General features: G+C 46.1%; 1 protein-coding gene across 1 annotated transcript in view; it reads left to right on the plus strand.

The window, feature by feature from the left end:
• col25a1 (collagen type XXV alpha 1 chain) overlaps positions 1 to 14,900 on the plus strand; it is an 85,800-nt gene that overhangs the window by 25,987 nt on the left and 44,913 nt on the right. Inside the window, exons 3-4 of the mRNA XM_086104858.1 lie at positions 10,914 to 10,958; positions 13,045 to 13,052. Of these exons, the coding sequence (XP_085960984.1) occupies positions 10,914 to 10,958; positions 13,045 to 13,052 (53 nt within the window). The remainder of the gene's footprint in view (positions 1 to 10,913; positions 10,959 to 13,044; positions 13,053 to 14,900) is intronic.

Raw genomic sequence — 14,900 nt, forward strand, 5'->3', positions numbered from 1 at the left:
AGTGGGCCGGACCATTAAAATGATACCATACTCTGCTTATAAATAACCAAAATAATGTCTTGTTGAAATTTAATAAACAGATCTTTTACAAAACATTTCATGAAGCTCCTTGGATATCCTTAGACAAATGTGCAATTTACTTTTATCATTCACATAAATGCATTGTAACTGACCCCACTGATTGTACAAAGGCACAAAACTTGAACAAGTAATTGATATTGAAAAATATAGTAATGCACTTTAAGATTAAACGAGATTTATAAAGAATTTTAAAACCATTTACACATGCATATAAAATCTAAATGTAATCCCTGCCTACACTTTACAAACTAAGGAGAGTGCTATTAAATATGTAAAGACTAAAGTATTCAATGTCCTTGATAGCGTCTGCTGTGTTGGGTCTGTCTCAGTGACAGACTGAGGCTACTGTTGTCTTCTTCTCTGATCAAAACAATGGTGTCTTTTACTCCGATCAAAACAGTGTTCCCCCTAGTGGATACTCCATAAATTGCACCTTATTAAAATATTCATTCCGTGTCTTTTATGCATTTTTTTCACTTTTAAATTATCCTGCGAGCCAGATCAAACCTCTTTGCGGGCCGAATTCGGCCCGCAGGCCGTATGTTTGACACCCCTGGTTTAGCAGCTGAGGGAGGTGACCCCACTTTTTTTTTTTTTTTAGCAAAATGGCACCACACTGGCTTCTCGATGAGCGACGTCGTCACCGTAGAGGGGCTGTAGCGCAGGTTTTACGACGGCAACTCTTCCTGCAACCTTGGACGACAGGAAAAATTGTAGCACCGGTGATTCCAGATATGCCGCAGAGTGGAGAGAGCTGGCCCGAATGCGTCGATGGAACTCGCGGGAACTAAGGCTTACAGTCTGTCTGTTTCGACCGAAATTGTCAGGTTGGCTTAAAAGGGCCATTTTCTCTGCACCCCGCAAACTCTCATTTAGCCCATCCTTCAATGAAAAACATGTCCCTCACCTGCTTCTGATGATGTCCATCTGTAAATGATCAGCAGTTTCTAACGGCAGCCAACATCACGCAGTGGAGTGACACGCAGAGGGCCTCCGCACGAGTAATGATTGATAAAGTGGAGCTGGTGGAAAATGAAGGTTCGCTCGGTAGGTGTTGCGCACCCACGTGGAGGGCGTTTTTTCAAGCCGCACATGCGCTTGGCAGCGGCTCTCACGCACGGGCCATAAAACACCGCAAGATGCTCGCGATGCCGATTTATAGCCGAGAGGCTCGGCGCGAAGGTCTTGAAGCAGAATCCAGACCCGGGGCGGGCATCCTAAGATGCGAAATGAAGCCCCGACACTTTACCTGGCCTTTCATCTGCTTCCCCTCGCGAGTGCGTGGCATGGACGAGTTCTCACGGGACACGCCGATGCTGTCACACGGCGACCGTAATGTGAACAGTATGCCGCCACTCTGCTCCAGCCGACCGGCAATCAGTCGGGCCGTTCGCAGGGAGAAAACTGGTTTCTTTGCTCTGTTCCATCGTTCCGGATCAGAAATTGTCTTCAATGTTCTTAATGTCGTCATCCGTGGCCTGGTTCTTGTTTTGGAATGATGCTTTGAAGTTCCATGAAGCGAAGGCGTGGTGAAAGGTGCCATGCATCAATGCCACCGAGGCTGTTTTTTGGGAAGGACTCCACCTCCTTGGATCATTAGAGCTGAGGGAAAAAACAAAAAAAGATTCGGACTCAAGGCTGATACAGAACCTTGGTTTTGGAATGACCGACTGATGGCGGACTAAATGACTCTGCGAGCAATCCGCATTCTAATTTATTCCAAAAGTTTTGGTTGTGGGGTTGAGGCCATGACTCGCAAAGTGTGTCCGAAGGGACAAATCTTAAGAACCCCGAGCTCCAGTTCAGAGAAATCTTTTCATCTGCCCACTCTTCCATCAAAGTTAAGCTAGTAAAAATGATGCGGTTAGTTTTTCGATCCAACCAAGTGGTCAAGCCAAACCCATTATTGATTAATTGGTTCAGCATCATAATTAGATTGTGTGTCCGCCATCATTTTTTCCTTTTGGCTGCGACTCGAACCATTGGGTGGTCTGAAAGAAGCACGTTCAAAGCAAAGCTCCTCGCTTGCCCCCTTTCTCCCCAGAGCCGTAATTCTCCATTTGTACCTCGCTATTGTTTACAAGTCCAAGGCTGGCGTGCGGTCTCGCAGCTTGCATCACCATTTCAATCTTGCGTGTCTTCTTTTGCTTCATGGGTGGAACGGGATGGATCCAAAGCGGGATCGGCTCTAATCTCGCTCATTACAGGCGACTTAAGAGGAGATGATTGTCCAGCTTAATTCACAACGTCTGCAGATTTCTCCCGCCGCCGCTTTGATAGTTTGGCTCTGGCTCTCATTTGCATGTCGCCAGTGGCCGCCAGCTGGACCGATGTGCCGAATAAGGTGCCTTTAAAGGTCCCCCAAAAATCTGACACTCGTCTTAACGCAACACTTGAAAGCAACCCCTTAGGCTGCTTGGCAACCGGCTCTTTTCTTGTACAGTTTGAGATTTCGGGTTGACGTAGCTACCGTCCGAGGCCGAATTTTGTTTGAGTTTTTGGCGTCTTTTCCGATGTCCCTTTGGGATGGAACCCGTAATAAGAAAGAGGTGTGTCGACAGAGTTCCTCCAGACTTTTTTTTTTCCCGTGGCCCGGCGACCAGCTGAAACTACAGGCTCCGGATTACACGTGATCCCCAAGAGGACGAGGCCCCCAGCCCTCGCCCCCTCGGCCCCCTTTGACCTGGTCAGTTTGAGTGACATTTCAGGAGGAAATACGATGCAGCAAGCCGAAACACTTTTGTTTTTCTTCTTCTCCGGGCAGCCAGAAAAATTTGACACGTGCAATTGTATAAATTACAATAAGAAACCCATTTGTCAAGTATGATTCGCATTTTTTGACCTACAACTTTACTGCAGCCAACAAGGTCTTATGTCCAGTCCTGACTGCATCGAAAATAAATGTGCAGCAAGCTCGTTGTTCAGAGCTATGACTCAGTTCTGGAGCTCTTGTGAGAGGAAAAAAAAAAACTTTTAAAGGAAACATGGATCAAAGTTGGCCTTGTTCATTGGCTGCGACGTTTGGCTTCCTTGGTCAAGCTATTTCTGGGCCTTGAATTGCACTTCTGTATACTTTTTACCGGCCCTTTTAGTCTTTTTTTAATCACAAGCCCGTCTTTTTACGCTCCCGCGTTTGGATATTATCTGATAATGTGGTCCCGAGTGCTTGTGTCTGCTTCATTTGGTTTAGTCGAATTCATTGGATGAAGAGTTCATTTCCCCGGGAGGTGGTTAAAGGATTGCTCCGGGTTGGGAAGATAAACTGTGTAAGTTGGCCGTAAGTTGTGCGTGTCTACTTTGACCGCTCGATGAGGAAACATTTCAACTCCGGACGTGTGAATGGGCACTGGTTGTGATTTGACGCTGTCGATCTTTGGAGGATACAGATGTTGGAATGCAGATGGGCATGAAAATAGCTCCCAATGCCAAACACCCACATAGCTGAGTCACTTGAAATGAGTGATTTCACATTGTGGTTGTCTCACCGATAAGTTTCTTTGAAAACGTACAGCCCTTTGTCATACTCTCGCTCTTTTGCTGTCAACAAGATGAAGTATCAATGTCATAAGAGTCTGCGGCCGTCACGCTCGTGTGCGCAAACTGCCACACCAAGTAATCCCACATGGGTCAAGTAAACACCGCGTCGGACCACCGGCTCTTACTACGTGATGGTTGCGATGACGCCCTGCGGCGCTGCTGTGGAAAGAGACAGAGAACTTGGATTTATGACTCTTGAAATGATTTACCTTGGTGAAATGCCATTCGATTCGGCATGCAGAAACAGAGTGAGACGCTGCAGTTAAATCTGGATCGGATCCACATTGAAATTTGGTAGCCGTGTAAACAGACAACAACAAACTCTGCAAAATTCAATCACATGTTGAAATTAGATTTGTTGGCCAAACAAAAGCTTGGCTTATATTTTTTTATTTTCTCCTTTAGTAGCACAATTTTGGGGGGCTGAACATGTCACAACGCACGTGGTCACTTGGCTATCAAGGCTATTTGGAGCCAGGATTTCTTTTTGCTACCCAGTGAAGTCTGTCATGACTAAATGGCTACCAAAACCGTCCTCAAGCGGTGTGTGTGTGTGGGGGGGCTTAAGGACCCTACAGACCCTGTTTTACGACTTTTGGCTCTCTTAAACACACATGCGTATGCAGGCGGGCACACATCTTGGCCGTCAGGGAGGTCGGCCAGGAGTCACGGCGTCCGCTGGCCGCAGGTGTTGCCTTCCACATGATTTGACATCCAATAGCCGCGCAAGTCTTAAACACATAAAGTATTTTATTTGAACTTGAGTGCAAGAGCGCAGGCCGATAGGTGCCTTTCACGCGCCGCCCGTCCCGCTCGCTCTCAGGCAAACTCTGGATCGCGGCAACTATTTTCGCAGCAGAGTTCACGCGCGGCAAAATGACATCAACAAAGTGCGTGCAAGTCGACATGACACCATGTTGCCACCACTCTGCTCGGTGTTGCATTCAGCGCGCATACCCGCGGCGAGCTTCAAAAGTGCACCCAGGAGGCTTCACGGGCTCATGTGTCCACGCAATCTTTAATATTCATGTCGATATTTATATACAGCGGGAGTAGCTGGTGCGCTCAAGGCACGTTGGAAGCAGCGGCGTTCCATGCATTTGGTACCTGTGCCGTCAGTGGGGACTCGATCCGCCACTTATCACGTTGAAGTTATGGAAGCGGTCCCATTGCTTATGTCAGTGAATTCCCTCAGCCAGCACTCCTGATTCTGAAGTCTGATTGGACAAAAAGAGAAGTCAATCTCAGGTTCACATACTCTGACTTGCACCACTGATTGTGAAGAAGCAGGGAACTCGTGAATCTTCTGCTACTCGATGCAGATGGATGGCTGTTGTTGTTGTTGTTAATTATTGGGCTGGTGCTACATAAGAACAACATATCGAGTTGTCGTCAAACTGTCCACATCTCCTCATCCATTAATTTCCCGAAAATGCCAAAGCCGCTATTTTCTGCAAATGGGGGGAGGTGTCCCAAAATTTTTCTTGGCTCCCGACTGCCCTTCTGTCATAACATTAGTTCATCTGGTGTGTTTGCTAACCGCTCAACACGCGTATTCCAAGATAGAACAATCAAAAGGAAAATTTTCATTGAGAAGTCACGCCAAGCCAAACTTATTAGGCCTCTTTTATTTTTAATATAGGCTGAAGAGTCGCTGCTGTGATTTTCCAAGAGTAACATTGAGATGGCATGCACGTGTTATTCATTCTGAAGCCTTTTGCTATGATTGGGCTGACTGGGACGGCTGTCTGAAGAGATACAACGCAGCCAATCATCGGGGTCATTACTGGCCTGCCCCGTTTACCTTGCTGTTTCCATTGCCTGGCTGGCAAACGCTCAAGTATGTCAGCACTCTCGCCAGAGGAGAGCGCATTGATCTCTCAAGGTGATGAAAAGAGTCTCTCAGAAGGTTTCCGTCGCGTGGGGCGCTGCGGCCTTGCCGCCAAAGCCTGGAAGAAGAGCGCCCACGATCCCTGAGCGCCTCGCAGCTATCGCCTTTGTCTTCCTGTGTATTCTACCAAAGTCGGTCGTTGAAGGCGGCATCACATTTTCACCACAGACGGAGAAACCGGGATTCCTTCTCGCCGAATATCAAGAGACGGACTATCCTTTATGTCAATTTTTTTTTAATGGGAACACTCTATCAAAATGTAGTACTATTGCTATCATACAGAGAGAAAACTAAAAATGTATGTGACACTGTGGAACAATGGGTTTTTCCCCCCCTTTGTGCTAGATAGACGATTGTACAGAGCCCCTAAAGTGACATGAAGCAAAAAAGAGCGTTTCACATCCTAACGAGAAAACATTGTGCTAATGAGAAACAAATGTCCTCACTTTACCTTCTTTAAGTTGGTCGATGACTCTATTTGGTTTGAGTAAAGTGTGTAAGTCCTCTTCTGCAATGATTGTCTCACTGCAAAATAGACTCCCCTTCACAGGAAGCTAGCTCAAGCAGGTAAATAAGCTAGCGCTCGCGGGGAAAGACGTTCTCATCCTCCAGAGAAAGTTTCTCGTCCTTTTTTTTCCCCCCTCAGTGTCACTTTAGGGGCTCCGTAAGATTGAACTGAACCAGTAGTATTTGGAGAAACGCCCAATACTCATAAGTTCCTAAGAAGGAAAGTCTCATGGAAGTCAGGCTAATGGGGCGATGTTGTGTGTGTGTGTGTAATGAAGCTTCTTAGCGTGATGTGACATTCATGCTTGGGAACTCAAATTGGCAAAATGAACCTTTGGATTCTTGTCTTGTGAGATGTGTGCCAATGCTTGGAATAGACAGTATTCGCTTTGTGTGCTAAACATTGGGCCTGTGTTTGAATTCATTGGCCTCACTAGCATTTGAAACAAAACTGCTCGAAGTTGAACAAATGACAGGAAGAAGGCTTTCGCATCTGTCCAGGAAAGGCTTTGCGCTTCAGTGGATCGCAGGTTCAAGGGGACTTCTATTTCTGTCAACAACGCGCTTAACTGCTGACCTCAAAGCCAGTCCAGAGTCGATGGAGATGAATTCCAGAGCTTCACATCGTTGTTCAGTTGTTGACTGACAGCGTTGGGCTGCTTAATATTGGAATTACTGGACAATTTTCATTTTCGGGTTCCCTCACCTCCAAAATGTAAAGTACGACTTGTCATCGTTTTTTAAACAAACCCCAGTTACCAGGAAAGATGATTCACCAAGATGTTTTTTTCTCATTGGATTGACTTGGAATCTGTTGCCAGGCAACAGAAAGCATCAGTGTGGAAGGTGGGCAACATCCTCGGCGGACACTGCCTTTAAACTTCCATTTCACTCCTTCCTGTTTTTGCACGCCAAGATTTATCAATTATGAGCCAGAATTTTTCCCACAAAGAAATCCATCCCAAAAGCCCGACTGTGCGGCTTGGGTCCTGTTTGACCAGGATGCTCAAGGGTTGCCAGGTTGAATCCAGTCATCCCAGCGTGTTGTGGGGCTTAATGGTGAGATGTTAAAGTCTGTCTCGTCTTAATCCCACTGAAATTCTTGAATGGGGTGCACCGACATGTTTTGTCAGCTATGCAAGAAATGAGCGTGTCATTCAAGAAGGCTCTTGAGCTGCCGAGACGCCGTAAAAAGTCTGCCGACATGAAACAAAGACTTGATTGTAAATCGCCTCCGGAGATATGCTTCCTTTCAGTCAGGACCAAGTTGCAGGATCGGGACCAAATAAACCATCTCTCTTGGGAGCTCCTTTATTGGTGTGAAATTCAGGACCTTCATGTGCATGCTCATGCATACACACGGTCGCTTGGGATTTATAGTCCAGCAGGTGAAAAATGAGTCAAGAAAGGGTGAAAGTGCCGATATGAGATGCTGACACACCAATGCAAAAATTCAATGTACCGTGCCCCCTTGCACAAGACGTTTGGATCAAAGGAGCTTGTCGAAAATGCCACCAATAGGCCACTTCTACTGCACCAAAACCCGATGGCGAAGGCAAGCAAAGCACTTCGAGCGCTCGTCAAACCTGATTGATGCATGTGAGGTTTTGCGCCGGGACCCCGGTTTTGCTATTTTTGGCCACAGTCGAGCGGTAATGCTGAAGAAATGTTGGACGAGCTCGGGAGGGAGGCTTGCAGTGGCCTGCTCGAAGCCCTCAAACGATCCCCGTGTTTGTCCAGGGAAGCTGGCTGGGCTCGCTTTGCCTCAGTGTGGTTTTGTTGGGAGCCAAAGTGCGGCATTGTTACTTGTTACCACTAAAACAATATGTTACCGATTATGTGGACTCCAGATAACGCACGTACACACATACCGTAGACTTTAACAGACTTCTACAAAACTTTAGGCAAAAGCCAAAAGTACCTTTTTTAAATTTTGACGCAGTTCTGGCTTTTTCTCGTTGGATCGTTTTTCAAGCTGCAACTAAAAGATGACAGGACGCGCTTGTATTGGTGCATCACTAAACCATTTTGATCCATTTTCCAGGTTCCTATTGTTTTTGTTTTTTTTCCAGTAACTTGGTGCTACTCGTTTTGATCTGAAAGTATCCGAGGAACTATATCAACTTCAAATTCCCACTATCAAACATTAAATTGTCAAATATTAAACGAAATGAACAACTTTTATCATTGCAAAACAATGGCTTTTTATTCTAGTTTTCTTTGTGGGGCCATATCAATTTCTTTGAGCTTTTAACCGTGTTAAAATGCTAATAGCTCAGCAAAAACGTCCCAAAATAGTGTTTTCCTCCATTTTCACTCATTTTGGCACATTTCTCCTCAATCCTGCCACCAGCCAAGAAAACGACTGTGTCTTCACTTTTCTATGTCTCTCAGTGAGCAGTCAGAGATGCGCCCGACGACCGCTATAAACGGTCTCCTCATGCTAAGCGCTGGGCTCCTCGATGAGAGACCATTCAGCAACTGTTCACGCGATTCTCATTTCTCAGAGGGACTTTCTGGTGAACCGCGACAAGTACATAAATGGATTGGTCATGAGATTAAACATTCAAACTGGCGCAATTACCAAAATTGAACATGTTGGAGAGGCCATATCTGTAAGTCAATCAAACGGCTAGCTAATGACGTAATATTAGCATTAATGGAGTAACGTTGGCACAATATGTCAAACGTAAAATAAGCTTGCTCTTTAAACACATTGAAGAGTACATAAATGCTGTATAATGATTGGCACTTGACTCCCGATTGGGCAGTTCGACGAAATATCTTTATTACTATTTACTGTTTTGCGGGCAGTGCGCGCAGAAGCCGGCTTAAGGACGACATGAAAGGGGCTTGGCAGCCGGGATGTGGCGGGGGTTCTAGTGAACCAGGTGTTCGCCACCAACATAATTTCTATTTCATAAACTGCCAAAGGCAAATAATTCATCATAAAAATCCCTATAGTTGCCTGTGGAAAGCTTAAAAATTGCACGATACAGACCTTTTCATGTTAATCCCGATGACTAACTGCAAGTATATTCAGAAGCTGTGTACACATACAATGTACAATTTTGGGGTGGTCCGAGCTCTGCGCAATCAGTCAATCAAACGAGTGTTACGTTGCCATCCCGTTTCCAGTGGAATCCTCTGGCCGGAGCTGTTCCATGGCCGACTTTGGAAGGCAGTGGCCAAATGACACGCGGCAGAAGGATGCTTGTATGCTTTGGGTCTTCATTGTCACGATAACAGAAACGCTGTTTTCCCTGGTACCGATCATCTCATTCTTTCATTTGAGTTTGGTACAGTGAAATATCGTCAGTTTTGCTTGGCCCGCACTGTAGACCCACACTGGTACACTTTGCGGTCATCTCATCTTTCAGGTTGCAATCAGATTCTCGAAATAGTCTGGATATGTGAGGGTATCAGAAAAAGATGATGGCTTGTTTTGTCTGGCTTCTCGTCGTCCCGTTCGGCCAAGGTTTTCTCACGAGTGCGTTGTATCATCGCCGACCTGCGAGCGTTTTCCAGTGTCATTTGAAAGACGACGACAAAGACGGACTGCCAAGAGTAGGAAAGCCTTTCTGTTGTTTTAAAACAGCTTTGAATAGAACAACCCCAGCGTGTGTCCACCTGTGGTTACGCGGTTTAAAATGCACGCCCACTCTCGGCTGGCAGCGTCTGACATTATCCTGAACGGAGTCCAAGACGAGCAGCGCTGGAGACTGATGCGCGGTTAAAAGGCGGGATGGAATTGAGGAGCAAGCGTGGTCAAAGAAGAAGCAACATAAGTTTGCATTTTGCACCCCGAGTAAGACGACCGAAGGATATGAATCAAGCCGGCTTGTGTTGTCCAAGTGATGAAATGCTGAGGAAGAGCGAGCAGAGCCGGGGTCGAATCGGGTCATGCAGATCAACCCCGTCGCCCGATAAATGATTTTCCTGTAAAACTAACGGAACTCAAAAAAGAGGCCAATTTGACCATGAAAATGAATGCAAGAGTTTATAAAAACAAACACAGTCGCATCAACAGTTTTTGTTTCCTGCAATTTAGTTTGTGTATTATTTTTATTTTTTTTGTATTATTTATGTGATGCAAATGCAGATGCAGATTTTCTTCCACTATCGTTGCACTGACTTCCACTCAACGTGGCCGCAACGGGTCCATTTCATGTCTTGTGGAAAGCAAATTCCAGCAGATTCCGCAGCGAAACTTTTTAATTCCAGCGTATTTGAAAGCAACAAGCGTTGCCTTTGAGTGCATGACCCCCAGCGGAGGAAAGCTTGTTTCCGTACCTCCCATCGGCACACAAGAAGGCAAGGATGGGCAGGCGGGCTCATTTTGGAAATGAGTCTCCCGCTTCTCGTTGTCTGGGAGTGAATGCGACCTCATACAAACACAACCCAGGCGGGTCCACTGCACATGAAAGTCACCAAAGCGTGTAATTGTCTTCCCCCCCAGCAGCCAGCTCGTGTTGACAGAGAAATGGCAATTGGGGAAGAAAAAAAAACCTATGGATAAACAAACTGTATGTAGTAAAGAGAAGGGCTTCCACTTAACTTTGTGGCACAAGCCTTTTGGGGACAGCGGTTACGACAGTGGACAGGTTATCATGTTATCAGGTTACAGGGTGCATGAAAGGATTAAAGGAATAACTTTACTGCGATAGCAAATTTCAGCACACGCAATTTGCATCACCTTCGCAATATTATTAGCAGGACATCTGGTCCGCTCATATCACTGGTATCAATATAAAGTGGTGTATCCTGGGTTACCCTGACAATCAGCAAACCATTGCAACAATTTACATTCTTTTCAAGCGTTTAATTCTAGGACTGTTAAAAAAAAAGATGGCAGTCAAGTAAGTCATTTAAATGTGCCTTTTTTCCTCTGTTGCAGGACCTCCGGGAAAGCGAGGAAGGAGAGGCCGCAATGGAGAACCTGGTATGTGTGTGTGTGTGTGTGCGTGTGGCCACGGCTGGCCCAATCCACGATCATTTGAGGAATGATTCGGAAGGACATCGGCAATCCACGCCGTATTTTACAATCATGCAAAAGTTCCGTGTATATCTTGGAGGCCAAAAAGGTTCATAAATGTGCAATTAGTGGTTTCCACTGTTGCCATTTGGGTCACCATATCCTCCTGACTACCAGTAGTTCAAATTTGTCCTCTGTAGAGGACATTTGTGAACCTAAATATCTCCCACCCAGTGCATTATTTAGAAGACTCTTATGAACACGAGTTGTTTTAAGTGTATTTGAGCCTAGTATTCAAGTGTTTTAAAAATGTAGTGGAATTTCACAAATTTATTTTGGAGTGGTCCAATTACTTCACATAGATTGGGGAATTTCAAAATAAATGTGATTGGACAATTTTTTTTTTCCTGGTAGTCAGGAGGATAGGAACGTGAAATTTTCAGTGTAATACCAGCAGCCTGGTCCGTCTGGGGAAGGGATGAGAAAGTTGAAAAGTGTCTGTCAGGGTTTGAAAAAAAAAAGAGACCTGCTCGTGGGCTGACTCGTCAAAACACCCCACCTGAAAACGAGAAGCGATGTGGAGGCTGAGCTGCACTGTGTTTGTTCACAGTGTGGTCACTCTTATCTCCAGGCGCCACTGCATACTCATTAACATGTATGCATGTGTGCTTCCTCCCTTTCGATTCCACATGACTTAATAGACAACAAGTACTTGTTTCTCCAACAGAACGGTCCCAAAAACAATACACAGCATTTTTGTTCTTGTTGTTGTGGACCACTTCAAAGCTTTTTCATTTGATATGGATGCAAGCGGCGGGAATTCCAGTGACAGGCAGACAATGGCGCGGCTGCAGCTCTGAAATCTTGCCAGCCTTTGTTTACGCCCTAACGTCTCAATAAGCATGACACTCACTGGCCGGGCCGACCGGCCTCCTTTTCAATGGCGCCGTTGCGCAACGCCTCCCTTTCGCTCGCCGGTCAGCCGAAGCAAACGGCACTTCATTTCGTCGCTTCTGCCGGGAAAACAATTACAAGCATTCAAGTCTGAAGCTGCGCGGGAGTTTATTGAAGACAGGGGCAATCGGACAGCACACTGTGCATTGTCGAATAGACCCCGTTATGTTGTAATATACAGAACATTTGGTCAGGTTCTGCGGAACCATCTATTTTTCTCCGAGCAGTGGCTTCTCAACCCTGTTGCTTGGTTGCGTCGGTGTGAAAAAGACGACTTTTTTCTTCAACTCAAGTGACATCCTTTGAGCTTGCTTCATCCACGAAATTGGCAGTAAAATCACAGGAATCAAAATTTTTCTCGATGTGGGGTGGCCATGGCCACCCTTGGCCACCTGGTAGCACTGCCCCTGTCAAGTTCAGAGCATGGAACTGATTGGAATGAATTTCAATTCACACAAAAACTACGATACGATACAGCCCTTTCCCGTTGATATGGTTATTTTGATGTGTGGGATATTGCGTTGCCTCTGTTGCTACACCAATGCAGCGTCCGCGATGATAACGCAACCACATTCGCCGTTCAATCTTGTCATCCTTGTGACTCACTCTCCAACCAAGACAAAGTGATTTATGCTTAATCCAAATTACACTTATGTAACATTGTGGCGCATGATTATTCCCAACTAAGTGCGCTACTGTAACCCAAACACCAGGAAGTGCAGCCCAGCGAGTAAATCAACGCTGCGGCTGAACGACGGATTTCATTTGCATGCGGAAGAACACTTCTAGGTTCTAGCAATCCCAAACCGACAATTTAACAAGAAGGGCGCACGGCCGTTTCACGTGAGTTAATAAGGGGGGGGGGGGGGGGGGGGGGAGATGTGTGTCACCTCACAAAAATACACGGGCAGGGCAGGGGGTGCTTTTTAACAAGCGCACAGTCGCTCATAGGTTTAAAATTTGAGCCAGCTACTAATGCTTCATCGGATTGCCAATCCTGGTGTGCAGAGACACACGTGATACTCCAAACCATGAATGACTATTAATGCTGTCTTTCTGTTAGTAAAGAGTCTTTTTTTGTTGTTGTTGTCTTTTTCAGGACCTCCTGTAAGTATGCCTGCTTTGCATCTTCTACTTAAAGACATGTAAAGGTAAAACAACAACAAAAACACTTCCTCAAATCCAGAGGCCAAACAGTTGCAGAGGAGCAGCTGATACTCATTTCCTGCTACAAATCTACAACTAATAAGGCCATGCTGCCAAAACAGGAAGTAAACAGCCAGACTCTTCTTGAAACATGAACATTTGTGTGCATTTTTATTTGGTTATTGTGGTCCAGCCAGGGATCGCCACTTTTCATGTTGGACACTTGGCTGTTTGTAAGCGTCATCAAGCCCGTCCGTGCACATGATCGCTAAAACGAACAACAAAGGTTGAGCGCCATTATCGATGTGTGCCAAAAGCACCGTCAAATAGAGGTCAAGATTGTTTTATTTTGACAAATTTGGTGGCAAGATCCAAACTTTTCCCCTCGGCCAGCGAGTGACATCCGTAGCCGTTTTCTCACCTCATCACCCATCCGGCGCATCGCAGATGGAAAACTTTCTTCCAAGAGGAAGACGAATCCATACGTAGAAGAACAGCAGAGCTTACGATGACTCGCCGTAGCTTAGGGGAACTCGCGTGTGTCGTTGCCGTTATTTATCGTCCAGAGGCGAGCGTGATTGAAGGCGTCGACTTCAAATGTGCTGACTTGACTGTAAAAGTCGTAAATTAATACTGGGAGCTTTTGCAGACGCTCGCTCCCGAGGTCCTGGGAAGTAAAAGTGAGCCCAGGTGGTCTCGCCCCTCGACCCCGCTCGCCCGGGTTCTGGCTCTGACAAATAAAATCATACTAGGAGATCGCTCAGAAGCTGCTTGGATTTTCCATTTGGGCTCCCCCCCCCTCCCCCACACGTGTGTGCGTGCTTTTTAGGAGGACTAAAATGATCAATTTGTGCGAACAGATGCTGAGCATGTGTTGCCGTAGCCCGGCAGACCCGTATGCTTCGTGATCGTTGCAATATGGGACATTGGTACACCTGCGCGATGTAAACGGGGCGGCTATGGTGAGGCATGATTTGCACTCTTTAATGGGCTTCCTTTAACTGCCGGCTTTCAAATGAGATTCCAGTAATCCTGATGGGAGCGGGTTTGAACGAATGATCCAGCTTCTGTGTTACTTTTGCGTGTAAGCGAAAGCTTCGTGAAGAAAAGCACCTGCGCTTTATTTAAAGCTAATCCAATGTCTCCCCAAAGCTGTGAGCGGGAAGTCTGATCTCCTGCGTGTTAGCGTGTAAAGACTGGCAACAAATCTCATTAGAAGTTTCCACAGTGGTCCATTCCAACTCACACAATACAGTATATTGTCATTTTCGACCGGCTAATTGTGACACACTGTGGATATGGGAACCAGATGCAATTTCGAGTTTTTTTTTTTTTCCAGTGCGGTTTCCCTAGCCGGGCCTAACCTCTCCGTCCAAATTGAAGCGACGAGCACCAGCCGCTTGTGGTCGCCCGTCTGTGCCCGTTCGACTCTGATTGTTCGCATGCGTGTCCTCCAAAAGTTTAAAAAAAGTCTCAGGGGCTCGTGTGCTGCACCAGGAACAGATGGAGGTGTATAAATTCCCTTTGTTTTTGTTTTTAACGGCACGGCTCAAAGGCCTTTCCAACACGGAGCACTTTCTCCACTAATGATGCCCGTAGCAGCCTTTTATATGCAAAACTCTTGCCCCGGCGCAGCCGCAGCGGATTTGCTATTTGCCGCATCCAGATGGGCCGCTTTTCTCTCGAAAATCATCGCAATTCGAGAAGACTGCACTTATTTCTTTGCCTGTGTAAAGGAAGAGTTTGATACTCTGGGAAAGAAGCTAATTTTGCCTTACTTGCCAAGAGGCCGACGCGAAGGTGGATGGA

The sequence above is a fragment of the Hippocampus guttulatus genome, chromosome 2 (assembly GCF_054856545.1).
Source record: "Hippocampus guttulatus isolate MCC_2025c chromosome 2, RoL_Hgut_1.0, whole genome shotgun sequence".
Classification (NCBI taxonomy): domain Eukaryota; kingdom Metazoa; phylum Chordata; class Actinopteri; order Syngnathiformes; family Syngnathidae; genus Hippocampus; species Hippocampus guttulatus.